Genomic DNA, 15,000 nt, shown 5'->3' with positions numbered 1-15,000 from the left:
GGCTATAATTACACACCCGAACTAATGCTATTGCTCGAAACCACAGGTTAAGCCCTTTCTACATTAGTAAAGTGTTTTACATTAAACTGTAAGCAGGAAGAAATACAATAAATATCTATTGATATGGAAAGCAACAAACTGCACACAAAGTGCCTAAAAAACATATTTAAAACTTCTTCAGGCTATGGTACCATTGGATAGAAAAACACTTTGAATTTGGTAGAAATGTTAAAATAATGTATGAAACTATAACACAATAGATATGGTAGGAGAAAATCCCAGATTGCAATTCATATGGCTTCCACTAGATGTCAACATTCTGTGTTCAAGGTTTCAGGCTTGTTTCTTCCAAAACGAGGAAGAATAATGAGTTTTAGTACTGGGACTCAAGAGTTGGAAATCAGTCTGTGCGCGCGATGAAGAGGACGTGTACCTGCTAATATCACTTTCCTATTGAACATACTTCTTTACAAATGAAATATTAATTTAATTAGATTTTAGGGTACCTGAGGATTAAATAGAAATGTATTTTGACTTGTTTTAACAAAGTTTAGCAGTAGCTTTTTGGTTTCCATTCTCTGCAAGTTGAACGAGTGGATTAGTCAAATCGATAGCGCCAAATAAATGGAAAAAAATAAGGATTTTACCTAACACAACGACACTACATGTAGCTGGGACCCTTCGGATTGCAAAACAGAGGAAGATTTTCAAAAAAGTAAGTGAATATTTAATCGCTATTTGTGAATTTATGAAACCTGTGCTGGTTAAAAAATATTTGGATGTGGGGCGCCCTCCTCAAACAACCGCATGGCATACTTTCGCTGTAAAGCCTATTGTAAATCAGGCAATGCAGTTAGATTAACAAGAATGTAATCTTTTAACCGATATAAGACACTTGTAAATGTTAAATATCCATAATTTTATGATTATTTATTTAAATTGCGCACCCTCCAATTTCACCGGAAGTAGCCCTCAAGAAACAATGTAAACTGACTTAAAATGACATGGTTAAAAGTGTTTTGAGATATATATAATAATAATAAGACCTTGTACTCAGGATGTGTATGATACACACTGAGTGTACAAAAAATTAAGAACACCTTCCTAATATTGAGTTGCAATCCCTCCACTCTGAACAGCCTCAATACTATCAACATACAGCTGGCTGGTTATACACTGCACTGGCAGGATAGAACAAACTGAGTAAGACAAGTGGACTATGTGTTTTTGTAAAAACAGCTGGTGTAAAATCTTCCCTTGCCCGAGGTAGAGTATCTCATGATAAAAACACTTCTACCTAGAGAGTTTTCATCTGTATTCATCCGTTCCCCTAATGTCCACTGGGATTCTCTGCCTCTAACCCTGTTAGGGGCTGAGTCACTGGCTTGCAATGGGGCTCTCTGGCTTCCCTAGGGTGTCACCTTCTGGTTGATTCACTGTTGTGGTCGGCCTGTCTTCAAAACGGGAAGAATTGCCCCCCTCAAGAGTTGGGTTGTACCGTGGCGGAGATCTTTGTGGGCTATACTCGGCCTTGTCTCAGGATGGTAAGTTGGTGGTTGAAGATATCCCTCTAGTGGTGTGGGGGATGTGCCTGGCAAAGTGGGTGGGGTTATATCCTTCCTGTTTGAACCTTCTTTCCATGGGGCCAATAGTGTTTCCTGAGATCCTTTCAGCCTCCAGTATTTATGCTGCAGTAGTTTATGTGTCTTGGGCTAGGGTCAAAGTTTGTTATATCTGGGTACTTCTTCCTCTGTCCTGTTGAATCTAAGTGGAATACTCAAATTCTCTCTTTCTTTCTCTAAATTGAGGACCTGAGCCCTAGGACCATGTCCCAGGACTAATAATGAGGACTCCTTGTACCCCAGTCCACCTGGCCATGCTCCTGCTCCAGTTTCAACTGACCTGAGCCCTGGACCGTGCCCCAGGACTACCTGACATGAAGGCTCCTTGCTGTCCCCAGTCCACCTGACTGTGCTGCTGCTCCAGTTTCAACTGTTCTGCAAAACTATTCAACCATGCTGGTCATTTATGAACATTTGAACATCTTGGTCATGTTCTGTTATAATCTCTACCGGCACAGCCAGAAGACAAGTGGACTATGGTTCCTTTGGTTTCTTCCAGCTTTTGGCCTTTCTAAGTTTTTCCTAGCCACCGTGCTTTTACACCTGCATTGTTTGCTGTTTGGGGTTTTAGGCTGGGTTTCTGTACAGCACTTTGAGATATCAGCTGATGTACGAAGGGCTATATAAATACATTTGATTTGATTTGATTTGATATTCTTTGTAGCTGTTTACATAACACCACAGTCAGAGGCACTAAGACAGCATTATATGAGCTGCATTCCTCCATAAGCAAACAAGAAAACGTTCACCCAGAGGCAGCGCCCCTAGTGGCCGGGGACTTTAATGCAGGGAAACTTAAAATCAGTTTTACCAAATTTCTATCAGCATGTTAAATGTGCAAACAGAGGGGAAAAAATAATCTAACCTTCACTGCACACACAGAGACGCATACAAAGCTCTCCCTCGCCCTCAATTCGGCAAATCTGACCATAATTCTATCATCCTGACTCCTGCTTACAAGCAAAAATTAAAGTGGGAAGTATCAGTGACTCGGTCAGATGACGCAGATGCTAAGCTACAGGACTGCATTGCTAGCACAGACTGAAATATGTTCCGGGATTCCTCCAATGGCATTGAGGACTACACCACATCAGTCACTGGTTTCTGATGCTCGTCGGATGTGGCAGGGCTTGCAAACCATTACAGACCACAAAGGGAAGCACAGCCGCAAGCTGCCCAGTGACAAGAGCCTACCAGATGAGCTAAACTACTTCTAGGTTCGCTTCGAGGCTAATAACACTGAAACATGCATGAGAGCACCAGCTGTTCCGGATACTGTGTGATTACGCTCTCCGCAGCCGATGTGAGTAAAACGTTTAAACAGGTCAACATTCACAAGGCCGCTGGGCCAGACGGATTACCAGGACGTGTACTGCGAGCATGTTCTGACCAACTGGCAAGTGTCTTCACTGACATTTTCAAACTCTCCCTGTCCGAGTCTGTAATACCAACATGTTTTAAGCAAACCACCATAGTGCCTGTGACCAAGAACACTAAGGTAACCTGCCTAAATGACTATCAACCCGTAGCACTCACGTCTGGAGCCGTAAAGTGCTTTGAAAGGTTGGTCATGGCTCACATCAACACCATTGTCCAAGAAACCCTAGACCCACCCCAATTTGCCTACCGCCCCAACAGATCCACAGATGATGCAATCTCTATTCCACTCCACACTGCCGGACAAAAGGAACACCTATGTGAGAATGCTGTTCATTGACTACATCTCAGCGTTCAAAACCATAGTGCCCTCAGAGCTCATCACTAAGCTAAATACCCTGGGACTAAACACCTCCCTCTGCAACTGGATTCTGGACTTCCTGACGGTCCGCCCCCAGGTGGTAAGCGTAGGTAACAACACGCCACGCTGATCCTCAACACAGGGACCCCTCAGGGGTGCGTGCTCAGACCCCTCCTGTTCTCCCTGTTCATTCGTGACTGCACGGCCAGGCATGACTCCAACATCATCATTAAGTTTGCCGATGACACAACAGCCTATAGGGAGGAGGTCAGAGACCTGGCTGTGTGGGCCCAGGACAACAACCTCTCCCTCAACGTGATCAAGACAAAGGAGATGATTGTGGACTACAGGAAAAGGAGGACAGAGCACGCCCCCATTCTCATCGACGCGGCTGCAGTGGAGCAGGTTGAGAGCTTCAAGTGCCTTGGTGTCCACATCACCAATAAACTAACATGGTCATTGGTGTCCACATCACCAATAAACTAACATGGTCCTTGGTGTCCACATCACCAACAAACTATCATGGTCCTTGGTGTCCACATCACCAACAAACTATCATGGTCCTTGGTGTCCACATCACCAACAAACTAACATGGTCCAAGCACACCAAGACAGTCGTGAAGAGGGCACAAGAAAACCTATTCACCCTCGGGAGACTGAAAAGATTTGGCATGGGTCCTCAGATCCTGAAAAGGTTCTACAGCTGCACCATCACTGCCTGGTATGGTAAATGCTCGGCCTCCGGCCGCAAGGCAGTACAGAGGGTAGTGCGAACTGCCCAGTACTTTACTGGGGACAAGCTTCCTGCCATCCAGGACCTCTATACCAGGCGGTGTCAGGGAAAGGCCCTATAAATTGTCAAAGACTTCAGCCACCCTAGTCATAGACTGTTCTCTCTGGTACCGCACGGCAGGCGGTACCGGAGCACCAAGTCTAGGTCCAAGAGGCTTCTAAACAGCTTCTTCTTCCAAGCCATAAGACTCCTGAACACCTAATCAAATGGCTACCCTATCCACAGGGATTCTGGCTCATGTTGACTCCAATGCTTCAATGATGCCCCAATGATGTCCTTTGAGTGGTAGACCAAATCTTGATACACACAGGAAACTGTTGAGCGTGAAAAACCCAGCAGCGTTGCAGTTCTTGACACAAATCAGTGCGCCTGCCACTGACTACCATACCCCGTTGATAGACACTTAACTGTGTTGTCCTGCCCATTCACCCATCTGCATGGCACACACACAATCCATGTCTCAACTGTCTCACGGCTTAAAAATCATTCTTTAACCTGTCTCCTCCCTTCCTCTACACTGATGGAAGTGGATTTAACAAGCGATCCTAGCTGATGGTCAGTCTATGTCATGGAAATTGCAGGTGTTCATACATTTTTTGTCCCCTCAGTGTACTACCCTCACTTGTCCAAGGAAAAGTATGTTTTTCTGTCTTCACATGGATGTTGGAATATGTTATGAGAGTATACAAAATACCCCTCCTTTGGAGAAATGATTGATTCATGGGGCTGCTCAGATCACAGAACAATGTCAGCGTTGAATGAGCCGATGAATCGACCATTGGAACCTTTTCCTCAACTGGCAAGAGGCCTCACGTCTTCCTGGTTCCAGGACTATAAACTAAACATGTGAACAGCACTCCTTGTGTTCAGATGGCAACCAGACATACGGTTGCTGTCAATTTATGAACAAAATCAATTCAAGGATTACCCCGCGAGGGGACCCTTGCAAAAATTCTACTTGGACTACTGAAATTCTTTTTTTTTTTTTATCTGACAACTATTCGGCCTTCTAGTCCCCATTACCTGTGTGTGACTGATTCTGTAGCCTATCATATTAGCACATACTTTTCATTAATCATTCAACTGCTTACGTTTTGAACGTGGTAGAAGCCCAGAGGAGGACCTCGCCCTGTGTTCTTCAGAGGCTCTGTGGAAAAGGCCTCGTCGTGGCGGTGGATGAAACTATAGATGGTCAGAAAGAGTGAGGGCCTCGTTAGCTATCACTCCGTCTGTTACAATGTCCGATAGACCATAAAGATCTGATAGATCTTAATGAAGAAGCAGAAGAAGAGCAGAAGAAGAGGCAGAAGAAGAGCAGAAGAAGAGCAGAAGAAGAGGCAGAAGAAGAGGCAGAAGAAGAGCAGAAGAAGAGGCAGAAGAAGAGCAGAAGAAGAGCAGAAGAAGAGGCAGAAGAAGAGCAGAAGAAGAGGCAGAAGAAGAGGCAGAAGAAGAGGCAGAAGAAGAGGCAGAAGAAGAGCAGAAGAAGAGCAGAAGAAGAGGCAGAAGAAGAGCAGAAGAAGAAGCAGAAGAAGAGCAGAAGAAGAGGCAGAAGAAGAGCAGAAGAAGAGCAGAAGAAGAGGCAGAAGAAGAGGCAGAAGAAGAGCAGAAGAAGAGCAGAAGAAGAGGCAGAAGAAGAGCAGAAGAAGAAGCAGAAGAAGAGGCAGAAGAAGAGCAGAAGAAGAGCAGAAGAAGAGGCAGAAGAAGAGGCAGAAGAAGAGCAGAAGAAGAGCAGAAGAAGAGCAGAAGAAGAGCAGAAGAAGAGGCGAAGAAGAGGCAGAAGAAGAGCAGAAGAAGAGCAGAAGAAGAGCAGAAGAAGAGGCAGAAGAAGAGCAGAAGAAGAGCAGAAGAAGAGCAGAAGAAGAGGCAGAAGAAGAGGCAGAAGCAGATGAAGAAAAACAACAACAACTTACTTGAACTGGCAGAAGATGTCAGCGTACTCTGCTGAGATGCTGAAGGCCTGGAGGACCGTCACTCTGAAGGTGAGGATGTTACCTATTCTCAGGTGTTCCAGGGTTCCGTCCAGAGCTCCTCCCTCCAGGTTGGTCTTCAGGGGGCTCTCCAAGTCATCTGGACCGGCTACAGAGGGTTAAAACAGACGCATGAATAAGAAGAGAATGTAGTTATGCTTCCTGTGTTTTTCATTATGGCACACTGAGCTATTTCTCTCTTCACCAACACTACATCCTTACCTAAAACAACACAGTATAACGTCAGGCAGTTGCCTCACACTGGCATACTGATAAACACACTACCTACCTGTACATAAATACATTTAGCATTATGTAGATATGAACACAGACCAAGCACACTTACAGTGCCTTCAGAAGGTCACCTGCCTTGACTTTTTCCACATTTTGTTGTGTTACGGCCTGAATTTAAAATGGATTACATTTAGATGTTGTGTCACTGGCCTGCACACAATACCCCGTAATGTCAAAGTGGAATTATGGTTTTAGAAATGTTTACAAATGAATGAAAAATGTAACGCTGAAATGTCTTGAGTCAATACGTCACGCATACCACCGAAGGTGGCTCCCCTTCCTGTTCGGGTGGCGCTCGGCGGTCGTCGTCGCCGGTCTACTAGCTGCCACCGAAGGTGGCTCCCCTTCCTGTTCGGGTGGCGCTCGGCGCTCGTCGTCTACTAGCTGCCACCGAAGGTGGCTCCCCTTCCTGTTCGGGTGGCGCTCGGCGCTCGTCGTCTACTAGCTGCCACCGAAGGTGGCTCCCCTTCCTGTTCGGGTGGCGCTCGGCGCTCGTCGTCTACTAGCTGCCACCGAAGGTGGCTCCCCTTCCTGTTCGGGTGGAGCTCGGCGCTCGTCGTCTACTAGCTGCCACCGAAGGTGGCTCCCCTTCCTGTTCGGGTGGCGCTCGGCGCTCGTCGTCTACTAGCTGCCACCGAAGGTGGCTCCCCTTCCTGTTCGGGTGGCGCTCGGCGCTCGTCGTCTACTAGCTGCCACCGAAGGTGGCTCCCCTTCCTGTTCGGGTGGCGCTCGGCGCTTGTCGTCTACTAGCTGCCACCGAAAGGGTGCTCCCCTTCCTGTTCGGGCGGCGCTCGGCGCTCGTCGTCTACTAGCTGCCACCGAAGGTGGCTCCCCTTCCTGTTCGGGTGGCGCTCGGCGCTCGTCGTCTACTAGCTGCCACCGAAAGGGTGCTCCCCTTCCTGTTCGGGTGGCGCTCGGCGCTCGTCGTCTACTAGCTGCCACCGAAGGTGGCTCCCCTTCCTGTTCGGGTGGCGCTCGGCGCTCGTCGTCTACTAGCTGCCACCGAAGGTGGCTCCCCTTCCTGTTCGGGTGGCGCTCGGCGCTCGTCGTCTACTAGCTGCCACCGATCCCCTTTTCCTTTTCGTTTGGTTTTGTCTAATTGTTTTCACCTGATCCTTGTTGAGGTTTTGGGATGGGTGTTATTTAAGTTCCTTTAGCCCACTGGTGTTTGTGCTGGCTTGTTATTGTTACGTTTGTGGCACGTCCAGGACAACGTTTATCGTTGTCTTTTGGGTTTTCGCTGTCCGGGTTTTTGTAACTAAGGTTTTGGGTCTGTTTGCACCTGTGTTTAGGGCTTCGTCCAAATTTTGACCTGTTACTTTGTAGAGGACGTTAAAGTGTTTTTTTCCCCCATTTACTTTTGCTCTCTGCGTCTGACTCCACACCCCTCACTCACCCACTGTTAAACAATAAGTATTCAATCCCTGTGTTATATTATGCCTAACAAAGTTCAGGAGTAGAAATGGGTAACAAATCACATAATAAGTTGCATGGACTCTGTGTGCAATAATAGTGTTTAACATGGTATTTGAGCGACCTCATCTCTGCTCCCCACATACATATATGTAAGATCCCTCAGTCGAGCAGTGACATTTTTAAAAACAGAATTAAACCACAAAGAACAGGGAGGTTTTCCAATGAAAAAGCAGACATTGAATATCCCTTCGAGCGTGGTGACGTTTTTAAATACACTTTGGATGGTATATTATATTATGTATTCCAAAGCATGCATCCTGTTTGGAATGAGACAATAAAAAGTAAAACTGCCAAAAAATGTTGCAAAGAAATAAACTTTAGGTCTTGGATGCGAAGCGTTATGTTTGGGGCAAATCCAACACAACACATCACATCTCCGAGTACCATTCTTTATATTGTCAAGCATGGTGGTGACTGCATCATGTTATGGGTATGCTTGTCATCAGCAAGGACTAGGGAGTATTTTAGGAGAAAAATAAAAGAAGAAAGCGAAACACAGGCAAAATCTGAGAGGAAAACGTGGTTCAGTCTGCTTTCCAACAAACATTGGGAGATACATTCCCCTTTTGGCAGGACAATAACCTACAACACAAGGCCAAATATACACTGGAGATGCTTACCAAGAAGACACTGAATGTTCCTGAGTGGCCTAATTACAGTTTTGATTTAAAACGGCTTACAAATCTCTGGCGAGATTAGAAAATGGCTGTCTCGCAATGATCAACAACCAATTTGACAGAGCTTGAAGAATTTGAAAAATAATAATATGCAAATATTGTACAATCCAGGTGTGGATTGTACATCTCTTTGAGACTTACCTGGAAAGGCACACAACTGAAATCCCTGCTAACAGTGATTCTCACATGTATTGACTCAAGGGTGTGAATACTTATGTAAATGAGATATTTCTGTATTTAAGTTTCAATAAATGTTCAATAATTTAGAAAAACATGTTTTCACTTTGTCATTATGGGGCATTGTGTGTAGATAGGTGAGATAAAAATAAATATAATCCATTTTGAGTTCAGGTGGTAACACAATAAAGTGTGGAATAAATCAAGAGGTATGAATACTTCCTGAAGGCTTTCTGAAGGCCACACCCACATACACAGACCACACCCACGACAGACAGACCACAGCCTCACAGACAGACTCCTCACACAGAGTTCTCTATAGCTAATCAAGAATGCAGAACAGTTTGACGAGACACCACAGTTTGACGAGACACCACAGAGGCTGAGCAGACACCACAGAGGCTGAGGAGACTACACAGAGGCTGAGGAGACACCACAGAGACTGAGGAGACACCACAGAGGCTGAGCAGACACCACAGAGACTGAGGAGACACCACAGAGGCTGAGGAGACACCACAGAGGCTGAGGAGACACCACAGAGGCTGAGGAGACACCACAGAGGCTGAGGAGACACCACAGAGACACAGAGACTGAGGAGACACCACAGAGGCTGAGGAGACACCACAGAGGCTGAGGAGACACCACAGAGGCTGAGGAGACACCACAGAGGCTGAGGAGACACCACAGAGACTGAGGAGACACCACAGAGACTGAGGAGACACCACAGAGACTGAGGAGACACCATAGAGCCTGAGGAGACACCACAGAGACTGAGGAGACTCCACAGAGACTGAGGAGACACCACAGAGACTGAGGAGACACCACAGAGACTGAGGAGACACCACAGAGACTGAGGAGACACCACAGAGACTGAGGAGACACCATAGAGCCTGAGGAGACACCACAGAGACTGAGGAGACTCCACAGAGGCTGAGGAGACACCAGAGAGACTGAGGAGACACCACAGAGACTGAGGAGACTACACAGAGACTGAGGAGACTACACAGAGACTGAGGAGACTACACAGAGACTGAGGAGACACACAGAGACTGAGGAGACACCACAGAGACTGAGGAGACACCACAGAGACTGAGGAGACACCACAGAGACTGAGGAGACACCACAGAGACTGAGGAGAAACCACAGAGACTGAGGAGACACCACAGAGGCTGAGGAGACACCACAGAGACTGAGGAGACACCACAGAGGAGACACCACAGAGACTGAGGAGACACCACAGAAACTGAGGAGACACCACAGAGACTGATTAGACACCACAGAGACTGAGGAGACACCACAGAGACTGAGGAGACACCACAGAGACTGAGGAGACACCACAGAGACAGAGGAGACACCACAGAGACAGAGGAGACACCACAGAGGAGACACCACAGAGGAGACACCACAGAGGAGACACCACAGAGGAGACACCACAGAGGAGACACCACAGAGGAGACACCACAGTTAGTGGTGGTTACCCGTACATGTATTGTTGTTGACTTCATCGGCTGAGGGTCCCGTCTCTGAGTTCTGTCCCTCCCCCTCCACGAAACGCAGCTCCTCCTGGGACGCCCCAGTACGGGACAGACCGGCGGGGCACGACTCAGCCTGGAACTGACCACAAGGGACAGCATAGTTAGCAAAGCCTTAAGAGAAGCTAGCAAACCTAGGAGGTAGTCACTAACTAGCTAGAAGACGGCATACAGTTAGCAGAGATAGAGGGAGTGGCCAAGCCACTGACATTTCAGCTAGAAGACGTAGCCTGGAACTGACCACAAGTGACAGCATACAGTAAGTAAAGCTAAGAGAGGTTACAAGGTCTGTGTAAAACTAGGGAAGGTACATACAATGATTTATATATACACTAGATGGCTGACAGGGGGCGCTGTCATCTGCGCCTCCATCTTCGCACTGCCCCAATTAGTCGACTGGTCGATTGCTTGGTCGTTAGGCTGTTGGTCGACCGAGATTATAGTCACCTTCACCTGTCAGTGGCAACAGCTGTCAAAGGCTCATCATTTGTACGAATACAGAAGATAGCCCACTTCATTACATTGACACATTTGATATCCCGACTGTGAGAAACAATTTATGTAAACTGACGTTATCTGTTGCTTATTTTCAACTTCTTAGTTGCATATAATGTCCAGGGTATAACCCAGCCTGGTGGAACCATGAATGGACAGAGACCTGGCACTCTGACAGACAGATACGGATGTCTCTGAATGTATCAATCTATCCTCAACACGGGGGCTCCTCAGGGGTGCGTGCTTAGTCCCCTCCTGTACTCCCTGTTCACACAAGACTGCGCGTCCAGGCACGACTCCAACACTATCATTAAGTTTGATGACGACACAACAGTGGTAGGCTTGATCATCGACAACGATGAGACAGCCTATAGGGAGGAGGTCAAAGACATGGCAGTGTGGTGCCAGGACAACAACCTCTCCCTCAATGTGAACAAGACAAAGGAGCTGATCGTGAACTATAGGAATAGGAGGGCCCAACAGGCCCCCATTCACATCGACGGGGCTGTGGAGGAGCGGGTCGAGAGTTTGAAGTTCCTTGGTGTCCACATCAACAACAAACTATCATGGTTTCACATCGACGGGGCTGTGGAGGAGCGGGTCGAGAGTTTGAAGTTCCTTGGTGTCCACATCAACAACAAACTATCATGGTCCAAACACACCAAGACAGTCGTGAGAGGGCATGACAATACCTCCCCCCCCCATCACGAGACCGAAAAGATTTGGCGTGGGTCCCCCAGATCTTCAAAAAGTTTTACCGCTGCACCATCGAGAGCATCCTGACCGGTTGCATCACCTGTTGCATCACCTGTCTGTTATGGCAACTGCTTGGCATCTGACCGTAAGGCGCTACAGAGGGTAGTAAATAAATCAATAACCAATAAATCACTGGGACCTTTCTGCCATCCATGACCTGTATACCAGTCATCCAGGACCTGTATACCAGTCATCCAGGACCTATATACCAGTCATCCAGGACCTATATACCAGTCATCCAGGACCTGTATACCAGTCATCTAGGACCTGTATACCAGTCATCCAGGACCTGTATACCAGTCATCCAGGACCTATATACCAGTCATCCAGGACCTGTATACCAGTCATCTAGGACCTATATACCAGTCATCTAGGACCTATATACCAGTCATCCAGGACCTGTATACCAGTCATCTAGGACCTGTATACCAGTCATCCAGGACCTGTATACCAGTCATCCAGGACCTGTATACCAGTCATCCAGGACCTATATACCAGTCATCCAGGACCTATATACCAGTCATCCAGGACCTATATACCAGTCATCCAGGACCTATATACCAGTCATCCAGGACCTATATACCAGTCATCCAGGACCTATATACCAGTCATCCAGGACCTGTATACCAGTCATCCAGGACCTATATACCAGTCATCCAGGACCTGTATACCAGTCATCCAGGACCTGTATACCAGTCATCCAGGACCTATATACCAGTCATCCAGGACCTATATACCAGTCATCCAGGACCTATATACCAGTCATCCAGGACCTATATACCAGTCATCCAGGACCTATATACCAGTCATCCAGGACCTATATACCAGTCATCCAGGACCTATATACCAGTCATCCAGGACCTATATACCAGTCATCCAGGACCTGTATACCAGTCATCCAGGACCTATATACCAGTCATCCAGGACCTATATACCAGTCATCTAGGACCTATATACCAGTCATCCAGGACCTGTATACCAGTCATCTAGGACCTATATACCAGTCATCCAGGACCTATATACCAGTCATCCAGGACCTGTATACCAGTCATCCAGGACCTGTATACCAGTCATCCAGGACCTATATACCAGTCATCCAGGACCTGTATACCAGTCATCTAGGACCTATATACCAGTCATCCAGGACCTATATACCAGTCATCCAGGACCTGTATACCAGTCATCCAGGACCTTTATACCAGTCATCCAGGACCTATATACCAGTCATCCAGGACCTATATACCAGTCATCCAGAACCTATATACCAGTCATCCAGGACTTGTATACCAGTCATCCAGGACCTATATACCAGTCATCCAGGACCTGTATACCAGTCATCCAGAACCTGTATACCAGTCATCCAGGACCTATATACCAGTCATCCAGGACCTGTATACCAGTCATCCAGAACCTGTATACCAGTCATCCAGGACCTATATACCAGTCATCCAGGACCTGTATACCAGTCATCCAGGACCGTTTTGCCATCCAGGACCTGTATACCAGTCATCCAGGACCTGTATACCAGTCATCCAGGACCTATATACCAGTCATCTAGGACCTGTATACTAGTCATCCAGGACCTGTATACCAGTCATCCAGGACCTATATACCAGTCATCCAGGACCTATATACCAGTCATCTAGGACCTGTATACTAGTCATCCAGGACCTGTATACCAGTCATCCAGGACCTGTATACCAGTCATCTAGGACCTGTATACCAGTCATCCAGGACCTATATACCAGTCATCTAGGACCTATATACCAGTCATCCAGGACCTGTATACCAGTCATCCAGGACCTATATACCAGTCATCTAGGACCTGTATACCAGTCATCCAGGACCTATATACCAGTCATCTAGGACCTGTATACCAGTCATCTAGGACCTATATACCAGTCATCCAGGACCTGTATACCAGTCATCCAGGACCTATATACCAGTCATCTAGGACCTATATACCAGTCACCCAGGACCTATATACCAGTCACCCAAGTCATAGACTTTTCTCTCTGCTACCGCACGGTAAGCTGTACCGGAGCGCCAAGTCTAGGTTCGAAAGGCTCCTTAACAGCTTCTACCCCCAAACCATAAAACTACTAAACAGTTAATCAAAATGACCACCCAGACTATTTACACTGACCCCCCTTTGTTTTTACACTGCTGCAACGCACTGTGTATTATCGATGCATAGTCACTTTAACCACACCTACATGTACAAATGACCTCGACTAGCCTGTACCTCCGCACATTGACGGGAACCGGTGCCCCCTGTATATAGCCTCGTTATTTTAAGTTTTTTTTTTTACTTTATTTTTTTAGTAATATTTTCTTAACTTTATTTATTAAACTGGATTGTTGAAAAGGTGTACGTAGTTACATGAGCAGAACACTGTGTGTTTGTTCTACAGGAACCTGTTACTGCAAAATACGAGGACAAATCAGCCTTTAAATACATGCAATATTATCCTTGAAACACTGTATGAATAATTCCATTCATTCCTCTGGAGAAGGAATGGGGAGTGCCAATATGGCCGACTAGTGGCTTATTACCAGTGCCAATATATACCGACTAGTGGCTTATTGGGGTCAGTCCAGGACCAATATGGCCAGACTAGTGGCTTATTGGGAGTCATCCAGGACCTACTAGTGGCTTATCGGGAGTGCCAATATGGCCGACTAGTGGACCTTATCGGGGAGTGCCAATATGGCCTACTAGTGGCTTATCCAGTCAGTGCCAATATATACCGACTAGTGACTTATCCAGTCAGTGGACCAATATGGCCGACTAGTGGCTTATTCATCTAGGGGTAGTGCCAATATGGCCGACTAGTGGCTTATCCAGGACCTGCCAATATGGCCTGACTAGTCATCCAGGCTTATCGGGGAGTGCCAGTCATGGACCTACTAGTGGACTTATCCAGGGAGTGCCAATATGGCCTGTATACCAGACTAGTGGCTTATCGGGGAGTGCCAATATGGCCGACTAGTGGCCTATATGGGAGTGCCAACCTATGGCCAGACTAGTGACTTATCCAGTCATGCCAATATACCAGACTAGTGGCTTATCGGGGAGTGCCAATATGGCCGACTAGTGGCTTATCGGGAGTGCCAATCATGGCCGACTAGTGGCTTATCGGGAGTGCCAGGACCAATATGGCATCAGGACTATACCAGTGGCTTATTACCAGTCCAATATGGCCGACTAGTGGCTTATTACCAGTGCCAATATGGCTTTTCTCTCTGACTAGTGGCTTATTGGGGAGTGCCAATATGGCCGACTAGTGGCTTATCGGGGAGTGCCAATATAAAACTACTAGTGGCTTATCAAAAGTGCCAATATGGCCGACTAGTGGCTTATCTGGAGTGCCAATATGGCCGACTAGTGGCTTATCGGGACCTGCCAATATGGCCGACTAGTGGCTTATCGGGGAGTGCCAATATGGCCGACTAGTGGCTTTATTATCGGG

At 46.9% G+C, this 15,000-nt stretch overlaps 1 protein-coding gene and 1 long non-coding RNA gene across 2 annotated transcripts in view; both read right to left on the bottom strand.

Annotated features, from left to right (window-relative positions):
- kif1aa (kinesin family member 1Aa) overlaps nucleotides 1–15,000 on the bottom strand; it is a 200,357-nt gene that overhangs the window by 63,546 nt on the left and 121,811 nt on the right. Inside the window, exons 27-29 of the mRNA XM_052525192.1 lie at nucleotides 10,229–10,358; nucleotides 6,064–6,229; nucleotides 5,245–5,335 (exon numbers count right to left, since the gene is read on the bottom strand). Coding sequence (XP_052381152.1) covers nucleotides 5,245–5,335; nucleotides 6,064–6,229; nucleotides 10,229–10,358 — 387 coding nt within the window. The remainder of the gene's footprint in view (nucleotides 1–5,244; nucleotides 5,336–6,063; nucleotides 6,230–10,228; nucleotides 10,359–15,000) is intronic.
- On the bottom strand, nucleotides 11,757–12,239 carry LOC127908583 (uncharacterized). Its single transcript, XR_008067611.1, has 3 exons — nucleotides 12,191–12,239; nucleotides 11,949–12,014; nucleotides 11,757–11,772 (listed from the first exon to the last, which is right to left on the bottom strand). It is a non-coding gene; the product is annotated as an uncharacterized LOC127908583 (long non-coding RNA).

This window comes from Oncorhynchus keta, chromosome 1, assembly GCF_023373465.1.
Source record: "Oncorhynchus keta strain PuntledgeMale-10-30-2019 chromosome 1, Oket_V2, whole genome shotgun sequence".
Lineage (NCBI taxonomy): Eukaryota > Metazoa > Chordata > Actinopteri > Salmoniformes > Salmonidae > Oncorhynchus > Oncorhynchus keta.
This window is presented reverse-complemented; position numbering and strand designations above follow the sequence as displayed.